Source organism: Megascapheus bottae, chromosome 34 (genome assembly GCF_031878675.1).
Source record: "Megascapheus bottae isolate mThoBot1 chromosome 34, mThoBot2.hap1, whole genome shotgun sequence".
Classification (NCBI taxonomy): domain Eukaryota; kingdom Metazoa; phylum Chordata; class Mammalia; order Rodentia; family Geomyidae; genus Megascapheus; species Megascapheus bottae.
The window spans coordinates 3001099-3017751 of record NC_143542.1 but is presented as its reverse complement, the minus strand read 5'-3'; the positions used below and the strand labels follow the sequence as shown (position 1 = coordinate 3017751).

The 16653-nt window shown below is 45.7% G+C and overlaps 2 protein-coding genes across 4 annotated transcripts in view; one reads left to right on the top strand and one right to left on the bottom strand.

Annotated features, from left to right (window-relative positions):
• Eif2ak1 (eukaryotic translation initiation factor 2 alpha kinase 1) overlaps positions 1 to 16653 on the bottom strand; it is a 32204-nt gene that overhangs the window by 1025 nt on the left and 14526 nt on the right. For 2 of the 3 annotated variants that reach the window (XM_090324247.1, XM_090324250.1), the window contains exons 8-14: positions 15971 to 16031; positions 15046 to 15364; positions 12893 to 13019; positions 11501 to 11601; positions 4080 to 4191; positions 3773 to 3861; positions 1855 to 2088 (exon numbers count right to left, since the gene is read on the bottom strand). In XM_090324247.1, the coding sequence (XP_090180373.1) occupies positions 1855 to 2088; positions 3773 to 3861; positions 4080 to 4191; positions 11501 to 11601; positions 12893 to 13019; positions 15046 to 15364; positions 15971 to 16031 (1043 nt within the window). The remainder of the gene's footprint in view (positions 1 to 1854; positions 2089 to 3772; positions 3862 to 4079; positions 4192 to 11500; positions 11602 to 12892; positions 13020 to 15045; positions 15365 to 15970; positions 16032 to 16653) is intronic. The other variant, XM_090324249.1, reaches the window with a different exon arrangement.
• Ankrd61 (ankyrin repeat domain 61) lies at positions 5387 to 9788 on the top strand. The gene is made up of 3 exons (XM_090324316.1): positions 5387 to 5690; positions 7545 to 7642; positions 8692 to 9788. Exons 1-3 carry the CDS (start codon positions 5475 to 5477, stop codon positions 9632 to 9634), a joined length of 1257 nt encoding a protein of 418 aa, XP_090180442.1. The 5' UTR covers positions 5387 to 5474; the 3' UTR covers positions 9635 to 9788.

Here is a 16653-nt window from a genome sequence, read left to right as displayed (position 1 = left end):
CTGTGAAGAGAACATTTTAAACTCCATTATGGCAACCTCCTGAACACACAGGAACCATCGTGCTGCCAGGCTTCCAGGCATTGGCAGTAGGTGTAACACCTATCATACTCTGTGCTCCTCAGCCCCCTGTGTACAGATAGGGCAATGAGGAGGCGTGTCCGTGGCTGTCACTGCATCTGTTAGGTCACACATGGTGCTGTCATGTCGTCCAGGGAGGGACTTGGGTGACTTTTTTGCTTTTCACGGGTTTTTAACTGACGGTATTAAGCATGCTATGCCTAGTGAGCCTCATATGTCAGCCTATTTTTTTTGGTTTGTTTCTGTGCTGGTCCTGGGATTTGAACTCAGGGCCTGGTCACTATCCCTGAGCATTTTTTACTCAAAGCTAGTGATCTACCATTTGAGCCATAGCTCTTACTTCTGGTTCATTTTGTAGTTAAATAGAAAAGTCTCAAGAACGTTTTTTGCCTGGGCTGGCTTTGAACTGCGATCCTCAGATCTCAGCTTGGAGTAGCTAGGATTAGAGGCATGAGCCACCAGCACCCGACATGAGCTGATTCTTTTTTGAGGGGGTGGGAGAGGGAGGGAGGTGGTTTAGAACTTATGTATTTTGTTATTATAAAGATGATATACAGAAGAGTTAGTTTTATACAGGTACATTTCTTTTTGGAGAATGTCATGAGCTGATTTTTTTTTTTTTTTTTTTTGCCAGTCCTGGGACTTGAACTAAGGGCCTGGGCTCTATCCTTGAGCTTTCTCAGTGTTAGCACTCCACCACTTCCAGTACCAAGGTATCAAACCCAGGGCTCCATGCATGCTAGGCAAGCACTCATCACTAGGCCACACTCCTGGCCCATGAGCTGGTTCTTTCAAAGGTACTACTTCTCCCCTGATTTCTCTTACTAGCCTGCAGGACTGTAGAGGACCTGACAGGCTGACCAAGTGCCAGGCAATTTCCAGCTGCTGACCTGTCGACCATGCTGGGTGAACCATACTCCCATCCTGCTGCTCGCACACTGCCTGTAAACCACCTAATAAGCCTGCCAACATACAGGGTCTACAGCCCTGATGGCAGCTTGCTGCTGCACTGCGAGCCACACTGTGCACAGAGGATCCAAATCAAGCTTTAATCTTCAGAGAATTATTCTCAGGGACCAGGAGTTTGGCCTACTGGTAGAGTGCTTGCCTCGCATCCATGAAGACCGAGGTTCCATTCCTTGGTACCACATAAATAGAAAAAGCTGAAAGTGGTGCTGTGGCTCAAGTGGTAGAGGGAAGCCCAAGGACAGTGCTCAGGCCCTGAGCTCAAGCCCAGGACTGCCCCTCCCCCCCAAAAAAAAGTTCTCGGCACGACAGCCACACATCAGGAAAGAGGAAGGGAAAGGCAGGCCTGCGAACAGGCCCCACAGGTCTGAAAGGCAACTCTGTGAACCCTGAAGGCATTGAAGTTATTATCTCTGTCACCATTGTCCCCACCCCTCAGAATTACTGATGTCTGTGTCCCTTGAATAGGAAGTTACCTGAATAATCTAGAAAAGGTTCTTTACCATGGTTGCAAAGGAAAAACAAAACCTTTTACTAAATTACCTCAATGAGGCTAATTAATCAACATGGTACTATCATTTCAGAGCAGCGCAGACCACAGGCAATGCGCCAGCTTACTCACTCACACACTGGCTCATATGAGTCCAGGCGTGCAGTGGTGCACTCTAGTAACTTGACATAGGGAGGGAGCTGTGAGAACAGGATCCACTAGTTTATTTCCAAAAACCTTACTCAAAGCTCAACTGTTTTCCAGGAAAGAGGACTCACAATTCCCCAGGATATTTTTTTTTTTTTTTTAAAGTTACCTACATTTCCAGACGTTTGGAAAAGTTCACTCTGCAGCAGCTGCAGGGCAGATGGCCTCTGGGTGGCGTCCCTCCTGGTCAGAAGCTGGATGTACTGGGCTTGCACTGGGCACCTCTTACTGAGGGAATCGGGTATCCGGCCTGCTCTGACACCTGTGAGAACCGCTGCTCTCTCCATTTCTGTCCCAAATGGCTGAAAGAGCTCCAGGAGGATCACACCCAAGCTATACATATCTGACTGGAAACGGAGGCAATGCACAGTTAGGACATTTCACAGCAGTGTACAGCCTCTCGAGCAAGTGTTTGCTGCTTATCTTTCTGAGACAGGAATCCCTCTATAGCCCCCACTGTCCTGAACTCCTAATGCTCTGGTCTGAGTTCTGGGATTACTGATGCACACCAGCCCCATAAGCAAGGTTTGTAAGAATGAAGATTTACAAGCTCTTTTAAGGAGAGAACTCAGCAGAATGGCTTATGCCTCAGAGGCAAGCAGCTGCCTCAAGCAAAGGTGACTGGAATAGTCTCTTTTGCCCAAAGGGAAACAGAGTAGTCATGAAGATCAAAGGTCAGTGAAGGGCAGTGTCCTTGCCCTTTGTCTTCCTCACCCTGTGACAATCCAGAGCTCCCCAGGGCAGCACCATGAGCTCCCCTCTGCCAGTGATGGGATGGTCATATACGCCAGGCAACCTCTGTCTATACCCATAATTAAGCATCCTCTGTAAATTAAACAACTGCAGAAAATCTGCACTGCTTTCCTTAAAGAGTAATCTGTGAGATTACTGTTTTGATACAGTAATGAATTTTCTAACTACTCTTGCCCAGTTGCTGAGAAACCAAAGGATTCATCAAGAATTTAAGAAAATCTGCTGGACATGGTGGCTCATGCTTGTAATCCTAGCTGAGATCTGAGGATCACGGTTCAAAGCCAGCCCAGGCACTGAAGTCTGTGAGACCCATTTCCAGTCAACCATTAGAAAACCGGAAGTGGCACTATGGCTCAAGGGATGGGGGTAGCCTTTAACTGAAGAGCTCAGGGACAGCGCCCTGGTCCAGAGTTCAAGCCCCAAGGCTGGGGGGGGTATAGGGGTGGGGGGTGCAGGATCTTAGGATGTTATATTGAAGGATTTCCTTTAAGAGCCTGTAATCTCTGAACAGAAGAGGTTGGCATAGGTCTGTGAAACTGAGGCCAACCTGGGCTACCTAGCTAGACTCCCTCAAAAAAAAAAAAAAAAAAAAGCTGTTTCTTGGAGGTGCACACTTATTGTTGTGTATCAAGGGGAGCAAAGGGACAGGCTTCTCTGCAGCACCTATTTATTTAACCTGAAGTCAGAAGGAAGAGACTTCCAGGAGCTCCACCTTAAAGTGCAAGTTCATTCCAGAAACAATGCCTGACATCTATGGATTGACAAATAGTAAAGTGGCAAAATGGACAACACGGGCAGAATCAGTTAAAAAATGAATCTTCCACTCTTCTTTTTGTTATTTGTATTTTGGTGCCAGACCTGGGGCTTGAACTCAGGAGTGTGGGCTTCTGTGCTCAAGAGTAACTCCCACTTGAGCCACTGGTCCACTTCCAGCTTCTTGGTGAATTGGCAATAAACATTTCAGAGACTTTCCTACCTGGACTGACTTCAAACCAGGAACCTCAGATCTCAGCCTCCTTAGTAGCTAGGATAACAGGCATGAACCACTGGCACCCAGCTCTGCTTTTACTATTTGGGGCAGTTATCAGGATTGAACTCAGGACCTTGCACTTGCTAGGCCAGGCACTCTATCACTTGAGCCATGGGCCCAGGCCCAAAGTGAGTGTCACCTACAGGACGCAGCCCTCCACAGGACTGTGTGCGCTGGGGATACTGCCAGCTACTGGCCACTGCAGGGAATGCAAGTGGAATAGAAGGGTACACAGCAACAGACACTACCTTGGCGTCATACTCGGATCCTCCCAACTGCTCTGGTGAAGCATACAGACAAGTTCCCACTTGTGAAGTATGTGCTGGCGTGCCTGGGACTTAAAAAAAAAACACCTGTTAAACCTTGCGGTAGACTGTAGGAGACCCTTATTATAAACAAGGCACTGGAGTCCCCTAAGGAAAGATGTCAACAAAGCTCCAATAAAGTAGAAAGGTGACGAGTGTCTAGGATGTTCTTAAAAGAGGCATGGTCAACCCTCTTTCTTTTTATACACGATTAACAAGCAAACACCGACCAGCCAAACCAGATCATTACCTTTCCCATCTCTATTCGTCCAGTCTGTGTTCTGTAAAATATCTGTGCAAGCCAGGCCAAAGTCTCCGATTTTTACTTGCTGGTCTGGGCCATGAAGAAATATATTTCTTGGCTATAAACAAACAAGACAGTTCCTTAATTTTCATAGAACAAACAGTGACAGCCTGGAACCTCGATCCTCCCTATCTCAAGTCTTTCATACAGATAGGATGCACCAGCCTGCCACTACCACCTGGCACCTGTGCTCTCTAAAGAGCTTCCAGATGATTCTGTATTAGCTAGGCTTGAAAGCCATTAGCTCACATTGACAATATACACCCAACCAACCCAGACCCCAACCATCCCACTGGACTATCCCTGGACTAGTAAAACTGCATCTAGACCGAGAGGAGAAAGATTTTGCTAAAATTAAAAAATTCTTAGCCATAGCCCAGTGCAGTGGCTCACACCTGTAATCTTAGCTACTTGGGAGGCTGAGAAAGGAAGGCTCTTAGTTTAAGGCCAGCCTGGCAGAAAAGGCTTATGAGACTCTCTTAAGCAATAGGTGGGTGCAGTGTTGTGTATGTCATCATCCCAAGCTATGTGGGGAGTGGAGAATAGGAAGATTTCACTTCCAGGCACACCTGTCACCTGCCTGAGGCACATGGTCAGGCGAGAAGCAAGACTATCTCAGAAATAACCAAAACATAACCCTAGCAATGCAGGAGGATGAAATCTGAAGACTGTTGACTCAAAGACAGTCCAGCCAGACGAATCCATGAGCCTCATTTTCAATTAACTAGCAAAAAGCAGAAGTGAAGATGTGGTTCAAATGGTGAAGTCTCAGCCTCGACTAAAAGTTAGGTGAGTGTGAGGTCGCCCCAGGACTGGCCAAAAAAAAAAAAAAAAGAGCTATGCTAAATGTAAGGAGCTCCAGGATATAGAAACAAAAGCCATATAATGAGTGATTGTTGTCCTTGATGTACTGTTATCTCTCATCTCTTTTACTGTCCCTTGGTTATCTCATACTGTTACAATATTTCACCTTGTTATCTGATATATTTTATATATGCTTAATTGGTTGTTTGAAATAGGAGAGGGAAGGGGGGAAATCAAGTTGTAAGGGGGAGGGGGAGGGAAATGGGGAACAGGACATGAGAAAGGGTATCAATATTTGTGAAGTAATGTACCTTGTATCTAATGAATATAATGTAACCCTTCTATTACAATAAATATATATGAAAAAATTTACTCAAAAAAAATTTAAAAAAAAAGAGCTATGTCGATGAGTCCAATTGTCGAGCATTCTAGAACTGTTCTAGAACGGAGCCCAAAGGATCATCATGGAAACCGGAAGAGACCAATTCCTTAACAGTTCCTGCCTTCCTTCCGAGTCCACACTGCTCAGATTTTCCCATGGGAAATATAACCAAGAGGGGGAGCAGAAGCCTGGTGGTGGACAGGGCCAAGTCACTGGACGATAACCCCATCATTGCTCTGCACACCAAACTCTATGAGGCCATAATCAAAGAAGACTGCCCAACTATCATGGAGCTCCTCAGGCACCACCCGGTCAACCAGCCACTGACCATTGTGTCCAATTCCACCAGCTACAGACTGCTTCTAAGCCAGGTACCCTCCTATGTACCTGCTTTTAGGAAAGAAGGCCCAGGGCAGAGCATGACCTAATAGCAGTGACCACTACAGCCAGGCACTGGTCTCCCTATGCCGGGGCTTACCAGCCCAACTGTAGGTCTACAAGACCTGCTTCCACTCACCACTCGCTCAAACTGAGGGAAGGAAAAGACTAGACTGGTTGGGCTGAGGAATTACTTGTCCACTGGTTCACATCTGTAATCCTAGCTATTCAGGAGGCTGAGATCTGAGGATTGTGGCTCAACCCCCCTTCTCCCCAGGAAGGAAAGTCCATGAGACTCTTCAATTAATTTCCAGAAACCAGAAATGGTGCTGTGGCTCAAAGTGGTGGAGCTCTAACCTTGAGTAAAAGAGCTCAGGAACGGCGCCTAAGCCCTCAAATGACCAAAAATTAAAAAAAAAAAAAAATACACACACGCCACACACACACACTTATTTGTTCTTAATTTTTTTTTATTTTTTTATTGTAATTAATAGAAGGGTTACATTATATTCACCAGATAGAAGGTATATTCCTTATCATTCCTAAATTTTATATTATGATCATTGCCCTAAAATTAACATTTTCCCCCCAAAGGGAAGCTACCTTTTTTGCATCATTCTCTCTCCTTTTACCTTGCAGTCATGATGTAAACCCACTACTTAGATATTTTAAGAGCTGGCATAAACAGCTGTGCTAATCGCTGACAGAACATATGCCGCGCTATCTTTAAAACCTTGAAAATGCAGCCTGACTGCTGAAAATGTGATCACAGCAATGCCTTAAAAATGTAACAAGCCAGGTGCCATGGCTCACGCCTGTAATCCTAGCTATTCAGGAGGCTGAGATCTGAGGATCACGGTTCAATGCCAGCCTGGGCACTAAGGTCCATGAGACTCTTATCTCCAATTAACCATGAGAAAGTAGTATTGTGCTGAAGAGCTCAGGGACAGTGCCCAGGCCCAGATTCCAAGCCCCACAACCAACAACAAAAAAAAGTAAAAACTAGCTGTGCACCCGTGGCTCATGCCTGTAATCGTAGCTACTCAGGAGGCTGAGCTCTAAGGACTGTGATTCAAAGCCAGCCTGCTGATTAAAGACTAAGCAATCTCATGCTAACTACCATCCATTTTCCATTTTGAGATCTTCCAAAGAATCAATGATGGAAAGCTTTGAGTGCTGTTCCTTGGTAAAGTTTTAGTTTTGTTTTGTTTTGGGTCATGGGGTTTGAACTCTGGACCTGGGTGCTGTCCCTGAGCTCTTCAGCTCAAGGCTAGTACTCTGCCACTTTGAGCAACAGTGCCATTTTTGGCTTTTTGTTGGTTAACTGGAAATAAGAATCTCACAGACTGTCTTGCCTGGGCTGGACTTAAACCTCAATCCTCAGATCTTAGCCTAAGCTGGATTCCCATCTAGTTATAGATATAAATTAACATGTGGGCTAATAGTTTTTTTTTTTAATAAGCAGGTTTTACATTTCACTGCTTAAGTCTTTTTGCTAGGGATCAAATGCAGGATTTCACACATACGGCCAAGTGCTCAAGCCCTGAGCTACATCCTGAAGCCCGATCTAACTCTGGAAGTTTAAAAATAAGGGAGGAGGGGAAGGAACAGGAAACAGCCTAATCACCGAGACTGGGTTGGAGACAGGCTGGGCTGCTGGGTCTCTGCTACAAATTAAAAGAATCCTAAAACTGCACTGAAAAACACAGGCACCACACATACTAAGGGAATACTATGTTGTGGTCCTGAAGCACTTGGCTGCTTCGGGGAGGCAAGGTACAGGTGCAGATGCAAGTGCTGTGGAATGCACCAAATCTTCCTTGTAACGCTCTGTGCTTTCCCTTCAGCAGACACAGTCCATCGTCCCCATTCATCTGGCCACCGAATACCACAAGCCCCAGAGTTTGCTTTGCTTGTTAAAACACGGGGCTGACCCAGAAATAAGGTAAGTGAAGATTACTGCTCATCTTCCATCAATTCTTGGTGGGAACTCCCACTTCTCTGGCCTGCCAGCCAGTTATGTGCATACTGAAGATTAAGTGGTAACTTCCGCTTAGAGGAAAAACACGAAGTCCTGACCATGGCCCTCTCTCTCATAGTTTAACACATAAGTAACAAGAACAAATACACAAGGCGTTTTCTTATTTACTACCCTGCACTAGAAGCTACGAAGGTTTCAGAAGTTTGTCTTGCTGACTACCCTATCACCAACACCTAAACCAAAGGCCTAGTGCCAAGTGCCCAATTAATGAATACGGTTTATATGGGACAGAAAAAGACTCCAAGTTCTGGGAGGAAATCTCGACCACGTGGGCCGCGTGGCTAGCTGCAGCTTTGCAGCTGCTCTTAAAGCCTTGACCCTTACCCTCTAGAATTCCTCAGCACACCCTTCCCTTCCTTCCAAACCACACTGGGGCCCTGACTAAAGCCCACAGGCTCCCCATTTCTATGCGTTTCATTGAGATCCCGCTCTGTCTCCCACACCTGGCTGGACACCCAGCGGAAGCAGCCCAGGACCCTGGGGCCTCACACTACAAATGCACATGAAGTCAATTTGTGCCCATGGCAGGGGAGCGGCTGGGTGTCCAAGGCTGAGGGCAGCCAGGCACAGGTCATCACAGAACAGGCAGGGGGTCATTGGATGGAGAGAATGGAGTCCTAAGAGCTACGGCTCACTTCTATGAAAGACGCCATGGGACCGAGTGCCTAGTAACCCAGCCCAGAACTGGACAAGGCGCTGGGCATACAGAAATAGCCAGTTCGTTGAAGGGGGGTGGGAGGAGCACAGATCTAGAAGAGGTGGGCCACAGACCCTGCCAAAGCTCAAAGCTCAGACTTCTTTAAGAAGTGGAGCCACACCAGGCAATGACCAGCCCCCGAAGCCCTGTGACATCCTGAGACTTGTCTCAAGTAGTAAGCGCTGCTTAGTAAGCAGGAATTCTTCACACAGAGGGTTTTGGGAGGCGCAGGGTCACTGTGCTAATTGCCTTGCAGGGCAGCAGGCCTCACGACACTCCACCTGATGCTGCTGCACTGGCCAGTCACCTCCATCACATGGGCAAAGCCATGCCTCCGAGTCCACAGGATCCTGACAGACATCCAGAACAATGCCGTCACGTGCCTCCGCATTTTGTGTGAGCACGGAGCCCACGTTAATGCCCGCGTAGACAACGACAACAAAGACTCACCCCTCCACCTGGCCATCACCTATGGGACCTACCCAGTCCTCTCCATTTTGGCTCAAAGTGGTGCCCAGGTGAACGCCATGAATGAATCCAGCATGACACCCCTGCACATGGCAGCAGAAATACTGAATAAGGACATGATGGAAACGCTCATCGTGTGCGGTGCCAATGTGAACTGTGCCGTCCCTTCCACGGGAAACACGGCCCTCAAGCTGGCCGTGCGCACTGCGTCCAGCAAAGCAGGCCAGCTGCTGGCAGCGGGGGTGGGCTGTATCCGCCTGCTGCTGATGCACGGAGCCAATGTCAACGCCCAGGACCACGACGGGAAAACAGCTCTGCACCAGGCGTGTTTTGGGGGTAGAGAGGCAATCATCAACCTCTTGCTGGAATTTGAGGCGAATGTGAACGTTCTAACGAGGAACGGCGAGTCGCCGGTTTACTCGTACCTTCAGCGCAGCGCCAACCTCAGAGACACGACACTTCTTGCCAGGCTACTGGGGCGCACTTATCCTCTAAGACTGATCAATAAGCAAGGAGCTCTACCTACAGGAATCATGCTGCCGGAATTCCAGCTCCTAAAAGAAACCCTGGTCACGTTATCTCAAAAGCCTTTATCCCTGGAGGACATCTGCAAACGACACGTCAGAAATATTTACGGAGAGAAATTCAGAAACCACCTGCAGCAACTCCTCCCTCACAAAGTATGGAACTCGGTGTACTACTGTTATGACTTAGCTTACCTCCTACAGTAAGGACCAGAGACTGGAGGCACTCCAGCCTCCACTTTTTAGGCTATGTGTAAACCCAAAAGGGCTGCACCCATTGCTCCTACATCCCAGTGTACAAACGATTGGTTCTAAAACCTTTTTCAGAAAAAAAATAAAGTGATTTGTACCTCAGCTCTAACACTCCTCAATCTCCTTGTATCTTTTCATGATTTAGTTTTTGCCTGAAAAAATAAGCAAATTTCTTTCAAACTTATCAAGAGAGAAACTGTTCTCTTCTTTGACAAGTCTTTGCTAAAAACTGGAGTAACAGCCAGGCAACAGTGCCTCACGTCTATAATCCCAGCTACTTAGGAGGCTGACATCTGAATCAAAGCCAGGCAAGGTAGAAAAGTTCTTGAGACTTAGGGCTCAAGCAAGACAGTACCAGCTGTGAGGGAACAAACTGAGCAAAAGTAAAAAGGCCTCCAGTTCAAGCTCCAGTGCTAACACAAGGGAAAAAAAAATACTAGGATACTTATATTTTAACAAATCAAAATAATCAATGTTTCCGGAAACCATTTCAGGTCTAAGGCTACGCACTAACAAGGATCATGTTTGACAACTCTAAGCATGTTTAGCGGCATGATTTATGTACGTGCAGGTACATACATGCGTTGTGTGTGTGTGTGTGCACACACGCATGTACGTGTACCCCTCCCTCTCTCCTACCTGAACAATACCTCTAGTCCTTTCTTGCTTTATTTTTCAGTTTCTCGCCCAGGCCATGCTCAGATCATGATCTTCCTACCTATGCCTCCCAAATAGCTGGGATTATTGAAATATACCCAAACTCCCAGGCTTATTTGTTGATTTGGGAATCTTAACTTTTTGCCACAGCTGGTCTAAAACCTTGATCCTCTCTATCTTCCGTAGCCGGGATTATAGGGGTGAACCACCACAGCTAATCTTCCATACATAATTTTTCTTCCTCCTTTTGGCTGCTACTGGGGCTTGAACTCAGGGGCTATGTGCTATCCCTGAACTGCTTTTTTATCCCTCCCCCAAATGTAATTTTAATTTTAAATAAAAAAATATTTTTAGTGCTTTTTTTTTTTGGGGGGGGGGGGGTCATCTATGGGGCTCAGACTCTGGGCCTGGGTGTTGTCGCTGAGCTCTTCAGCTCAAGGCTACTTACAGCTTGAGCCTCAGCTTCCGGTTTTCTAGAGGTTAATTGGAGATAGAAGTCTCAGGGTCTTTAGTGCCTGGGGTAGCTTTCGATCGGGATCCTCAGATCTCAGCCTCCTGAGTAGCTAGTATTACAGATGTGAACCACTGCGACCCCAGCATTTTAGTGTCTTGTTTTTTAACAGTCCTGGGGCTTGAACTCAGGGACTATGCACCATCCTACGGCTTTCTCAAGGCCAGTGCTCTACCCGACACTCTACCACTTGAACCATATACCACTTCCTGCTTTCTCTGTGAATGTGGTACTGAGGAATTGAACCCAAGGCTTCCTGCATGCTAGGCCACACTCCTAGCCCCCTTGAGCTTCTTTGCTCAAAATTAGTACACTACTATTTGTGCCACAGTGCCACTTCTAGCTTTTTGTGAGTAGTTTATTAGAGATAAGATCTCACAGACTTTCCTGTGCAGAGGCTTTGAACTGGATCCTCAGAACCTGAGTAGCTAAGATTACAGCCATAAGCTACCAGCAGCTGGCCAGAATTTTATGTCCCAAAATGACTGCTTTTAAATTCAATCTAAGAGTTTCTTGTTCTGGACCTGTAGGAAAATGACTTACATGAAACTAATGAAAATTTCCGAATAAAGATACACTGCCTAACTTAATGACCCCTAATCAAGAAACCATGCTCAAAATCAACAGTCTGTTAGTTGCCCTGCCCCACTTACCTTCAGATCTCTGTGCACAATTCCCATGTTATGGATATAAAAAACACCTTCCACCAATTCTTGAAAAATTTTTGTTGCAACACTGGCCATAACGTAAGGACCTGGAATTGAAACAAACAGTCTCACTTCCCTATTTTACTTCATGACACAAATATCTAACGGGGAAGATGGCTCCAAATACATACAAATTCCATGTTCAGGTTCTTAATGTCAGTACTCCATAACAGTCTAAACCCTAGAAATAAGTGGTATCATAACTTCAGATTATTAAAAAATGATTAAGTAGACTCTTGGTGCCCGTCCTTGGGGATTGAATTTAGGGCCTGGGTCCTGTCCCTGAATGTTTACTCAAGGCTAGAGCTCTATCACTCGAGTCACAGAGCTTGTTCTGAGTAATCAAACCACAATCTTCAGATCTCAGCACCCTAGGCAGCTGGCCAACTGGCATTTGGCTCTTAGAATTTTTTTTTTAAAGGCTAGATGGCTGGGTGCTGGAGGTTCAAGTCTATAATTGTAACTACTCAGGAGGCTGAGATCTGCAGAACTAAGTCATCCTGAGCAGTGAGACTCTCATCACCAATTAACCAGCCCAAAGCCAGAAATGGATCTGTGGCACAGAGAGTGAAACACCATCCTTGAGCAAAAAAGCTCAGGGTTAGCATACCCAGGCCTGAGTTCAAGCTCTAGTACTAGCATGCATGAACATATATACAAATACACACACACTCCCACACATAATGCACGGAAACCAGGTATCGGTGCTCGCCTATAATCTGAGGTACTCAGGAAGCTGAGATCTGAGAATTGTGATTCAGTCAGCTGGGGCAGATAAATCCATGAGACTGTTATCTCCAAAGTAATCAGCAAAAAGCCCAGAAGAGGAAATGTGGCTCGAGTGGTAGAGCCAGCTGTGAGGGGAAAAAAAAAAAAAAAAACCAAGCAAGAGCACAACCCCCACCGCCCCTCCCCCGAGTTCAAGCCCCAGAAAAAAGTAAAACCAACCAATATTCTAAAATCCTTTTCTTAAATTCCATCATAGTACTACTAACAACAAAAATAACTATCAGAAAAGAATTTAACTTCTAAATAACTATCTCATTGGGGTTTTTCTTCTTTTTGGTTGTGGGGCCTGAACTCCGGGTCTGAGTACTATCCCTGAGCTCTTCAGCTCAAGGCTAGTGCTCTACCACTTGAACCACGGCACCACTTCTGGTTTTTTGATGGTTAACTAGAAATGAAGAGTCTCACGGACTTTTGTGCCTGGGATGGCCTTGAACCTCGACCCTCAGATCTTAGCCTCCTGAGTAGCTAGGATTACAGGTGTGAGCCACCAGCACCACTACTGTTTGCTTTTTAAGTGTATCGATTTTCTCTCACTGCAGTGTTACAAACCCAGAAGGTACTGACAGGCAGCTTCGTCCACACACTCGCGGCTGCGCTTGTTCCTCTCAGCTATCCAGTCCCACAGGGACAGCTCACACAGCTGCATCTGGATGTGCAGCATCAGGTGGTAACGAACCTAATGAAGAGACACGTGGTAAGGTGGGCTGAGCTTCCGGCTCTGATGGTTCACTCACATGCAAATACTCACTGGTCTCCCTAATCCAAATAGCATAGCTACTTAAACTACTGCAGCACAGGCCTGCTCCCAGAAGCCAGTCTCTCTAAAAGAGACATATAAGCAGAGTGATGCAGCAGTCAGAGGAGAGTCCAATAGTGAAACTGTCCAATGTCCACTCCAAAAAGTACTTTGAAAGAGTAGATGCAACATCACAAAAAGGTTGTGCAGTATTCGATAACTCTCAGTATACTCTAAACTATGCTTTGCCTCGCTTTACACTGCACATAACTCATGTTATTTAAGAAAAAGGTAAGTAAGCATTAAGCTGTTTGTAGCCCATTTATTTGGATCTTAAGGAGAACTTTCCAAATATAAAAGAGAACTGAAACTATTCTGATTAAAAAATTACTCAAACTCAACTCCTTCGAAAGTGAATCTGCTCAAAGCAAAACTATACCAGAGACATATTCCTAGACAAGAACTGTACGTGTATAAATGGTATACACAGCTCTGCAATATTTTTATTTTTATGTGAGGTCACAGCACTTGAATTCAGGGCCTGGGCGCTATCCTTGAACTCTTCAGATCAACATTAGTACTCTTGCCACTTCCAGGTTTTGAGTGCTTTATTGGAGAAAACAATCTCATAGGGACTTTACTGCCCAGGTTGGCTTCAAACCACGACCCTCAGACTTCAGCCTCCTGAGTAGCTAGGACTACAGGTATGAGCCACCAACACCTAGTGAGCTCTGCAATCTTAATGATAGCTCATATATGAACTGTGAATGCTCAGTTTTGGGGGGGATTTTTTTTTTGTAGGTCATGGGCTTTGAACTCAGAACCTGGGCATTGTCCCTGAGCTTTTTCACTCAAGGCCAGCACTCTACCACTTTGAGTCACAGTACCATTTCTAGCTCTCTGTGGTTTACTGGAGCTAATAATCTCATTTTCCTGCCTGGGCCGGCTCTGAACATCAATCCTCAGATCTCAGCTTCTGCAGGCAGGATCACAGACATGAGCCACCAGCACCAGGTTTTTTGTGTGTACATGCATGCATATACTAGTTCTGGGCCTTGAACTTAGGTCCTGGGTATTATCCCTTAGCTTTTTTGCTCAAGGCTAGAACTCTACCTAGTTGAACCACAACTCCACTTTTGTTTTGGGGTTTTGGGTTTTTTTTTTGCCAATACAGGGGCATAAAGTCAGGACCTAGGTGCTGTTCCAGAGCTACTTTTACTCAAGGCTACAGCTCAACTTCCAGCTGTTTTGGTAATTTATTGAAGATAAGAGTCTCACAGCCTTTCCTACCTGGGCTGGCTTTGAACCATGATCCTGAAATCTCAGTCACCTAACTAGCCAGAATTGCAGGCCTGAGTTACTGGCATCTGACTTGCTCAAGGTTTTTAATCATAGTAATATTAGTGAGCATGTGGTAAAATTAAACTAGCATGTTATGGTAACCCTCAAGAGAAGAACCCTGAACACGGACTGAGTGACCCTACAGGAACCACTAATGTCATGCTCCAAAAATAATCAAACCTTTCCTAAATTTTTTTTTTTGGTCTTGTCATTGGTCAACTCTGGGCCTGGGCGTTGTCCCTGAGCTCTTCAGCTCAAAGCTACCACCCTACCTCTTGAGCCTCAGCACCATTTCCAGTTTTCTGGTGGAGATAGGAACAAATTTTAGTGCCCAGGGTGGCTTTGAACCTCGATCCCCAGATCTCAGCCTCCTGAGTAGTTAGGATTACAGGTGTGAGCTACTGCACCCAGCTTTTCGTAGACATTTTTACAGCTGACACTCAACAGGGATAGAGTGAATGAGGATTCCAGGCAGATATTGAGATCTTGAGCAGCAAAGACCCAAAGAAGAAGAATTAGGAGTCACGGATGTGAGGGAAGCAAGCTTGGAAGAAGGGCTATACACAGACCCTTCCTACAGTCATGGGTAGACATCGAACAGGTAGGTTCTGGGAAGGTGTCTCACCTCTGTCTGCCCCAGAAAGTTCAAATGTTCTTCTGAAGACTCCTCGGTGGATGTGAAATCCTCCTCTGGGTCTGAATCATGCTCAAGGGGCATCTGGTGCTTCACAATGGATCTGGGTGCTTCGCAATGGTTCTCATGGTGATCAAAGGGCAATGGAAATTCACTGTTCTCCCTGATGACTAAATCCCTGGTGTAATTCACCAATTTGTTATTTTCATTGGCAACGTCAAGCTCGTCAAAGGGCTTTTCTTTTTTCGAGGCAAGTTCAGCAAAGACAATGGATGAGCTGCTTTCATCATCTTTGCCACCGTATTGACCTCTGGAGGTAAAAATAGTACAGACAAAAGTGAATGTAAAGGAAGTTTAAAGCCAGATAGATGCAGGTGGCTTACACCTACAATCCTAGCTACTCAGGAGATCTGAGAATCAAGGTTTGGACTTGTCTGGACAGACAAGTCTCTGAAACTCTTATCTCCAGCAAAAAGCCAAAAGTCAAAGTATGTTTAAAGTGGCAGAGTGCCAAACCTTTGAGTGGAAAATGCCAGGCTACAGGCTCAAGGCCTCAAATTCAAACCCTGGTACTGGCATATACATACACAAAAGTCCAGAAGTGTGCCTAGTGGTTGAGTGCTTGTCCAGTATGCATGAAGCCCTGGGTTTGATTCCTTGGTACCACATACACAGCTGGTGCTGTGGCTCAAGTGTAACATTTCATGATGAAAACAAGCAGAGGAGGAGGCTAGGGCCTCAGTGGTATAACCATGTTCCTAGCAAGCACAAGACCCTGAGTTCAAGCCTTGGTACCACAAAAATACATTAATTAAAGCCTAAAACACTCATCTCAAGTTCCTAACAAAAGACAAAAGTGAGACACTGCAGGTAAAAGCATACCTCTATCTTGTAGAAGTACCAGTAGTTCACATACCTGTCTTCTTCCTGGTCAGACAGCACTTCAAGAGAAGGCAAAGGGACAGGAGCTCTGTCTGCTGTTGGGAAATGGAACATATACAAGTTGGCAAGCAAGTAGCCAGTCTTTCAATTCAAAGTTAAAACTATGGACACGTAAGACACATTTACACACATTCATATATATACACATGCACATATGAGACATACACATATGTCTAGACACCAGCGCTCACCCCTAGCAACTCAAGAGACTGAGATCTTAAGGAATTGTAATTCAAAAGCAGACTAGAGAGCAAAGTCCTTGAGTTTCTTATCTCTTAATCAACACAAGAGCTGGAACTGGTAGCCTGGTGTTTGTGGCTTACAAAGGTAATTCTACCTACTCAGGGGGCTAAGATCTGAGGATTTCGATTCAAAGGCAACCCAGGCAGGAAAGTCCGTGAGACTCTATCGCCAATGAACCACAAGAAAACTGGAAGTGGCACTGAAGATACAGCGTTACCTTTGAGCAAAGAAGTTCAGGGACAGCAGCACCTAGGCCGAGTTCAAGTCCCATGACTGACAGGGGTGTGTGTGTGGGGGGGGGACTCTAGTAACACAAAAAAAATAAAATATTCATTCTCAGTTTGTGGGAGACTCAATCAACTACAAGGCATAAAGAATTGGCCCATGGATGGAAGTTTGCTGATCCTTTGCTAT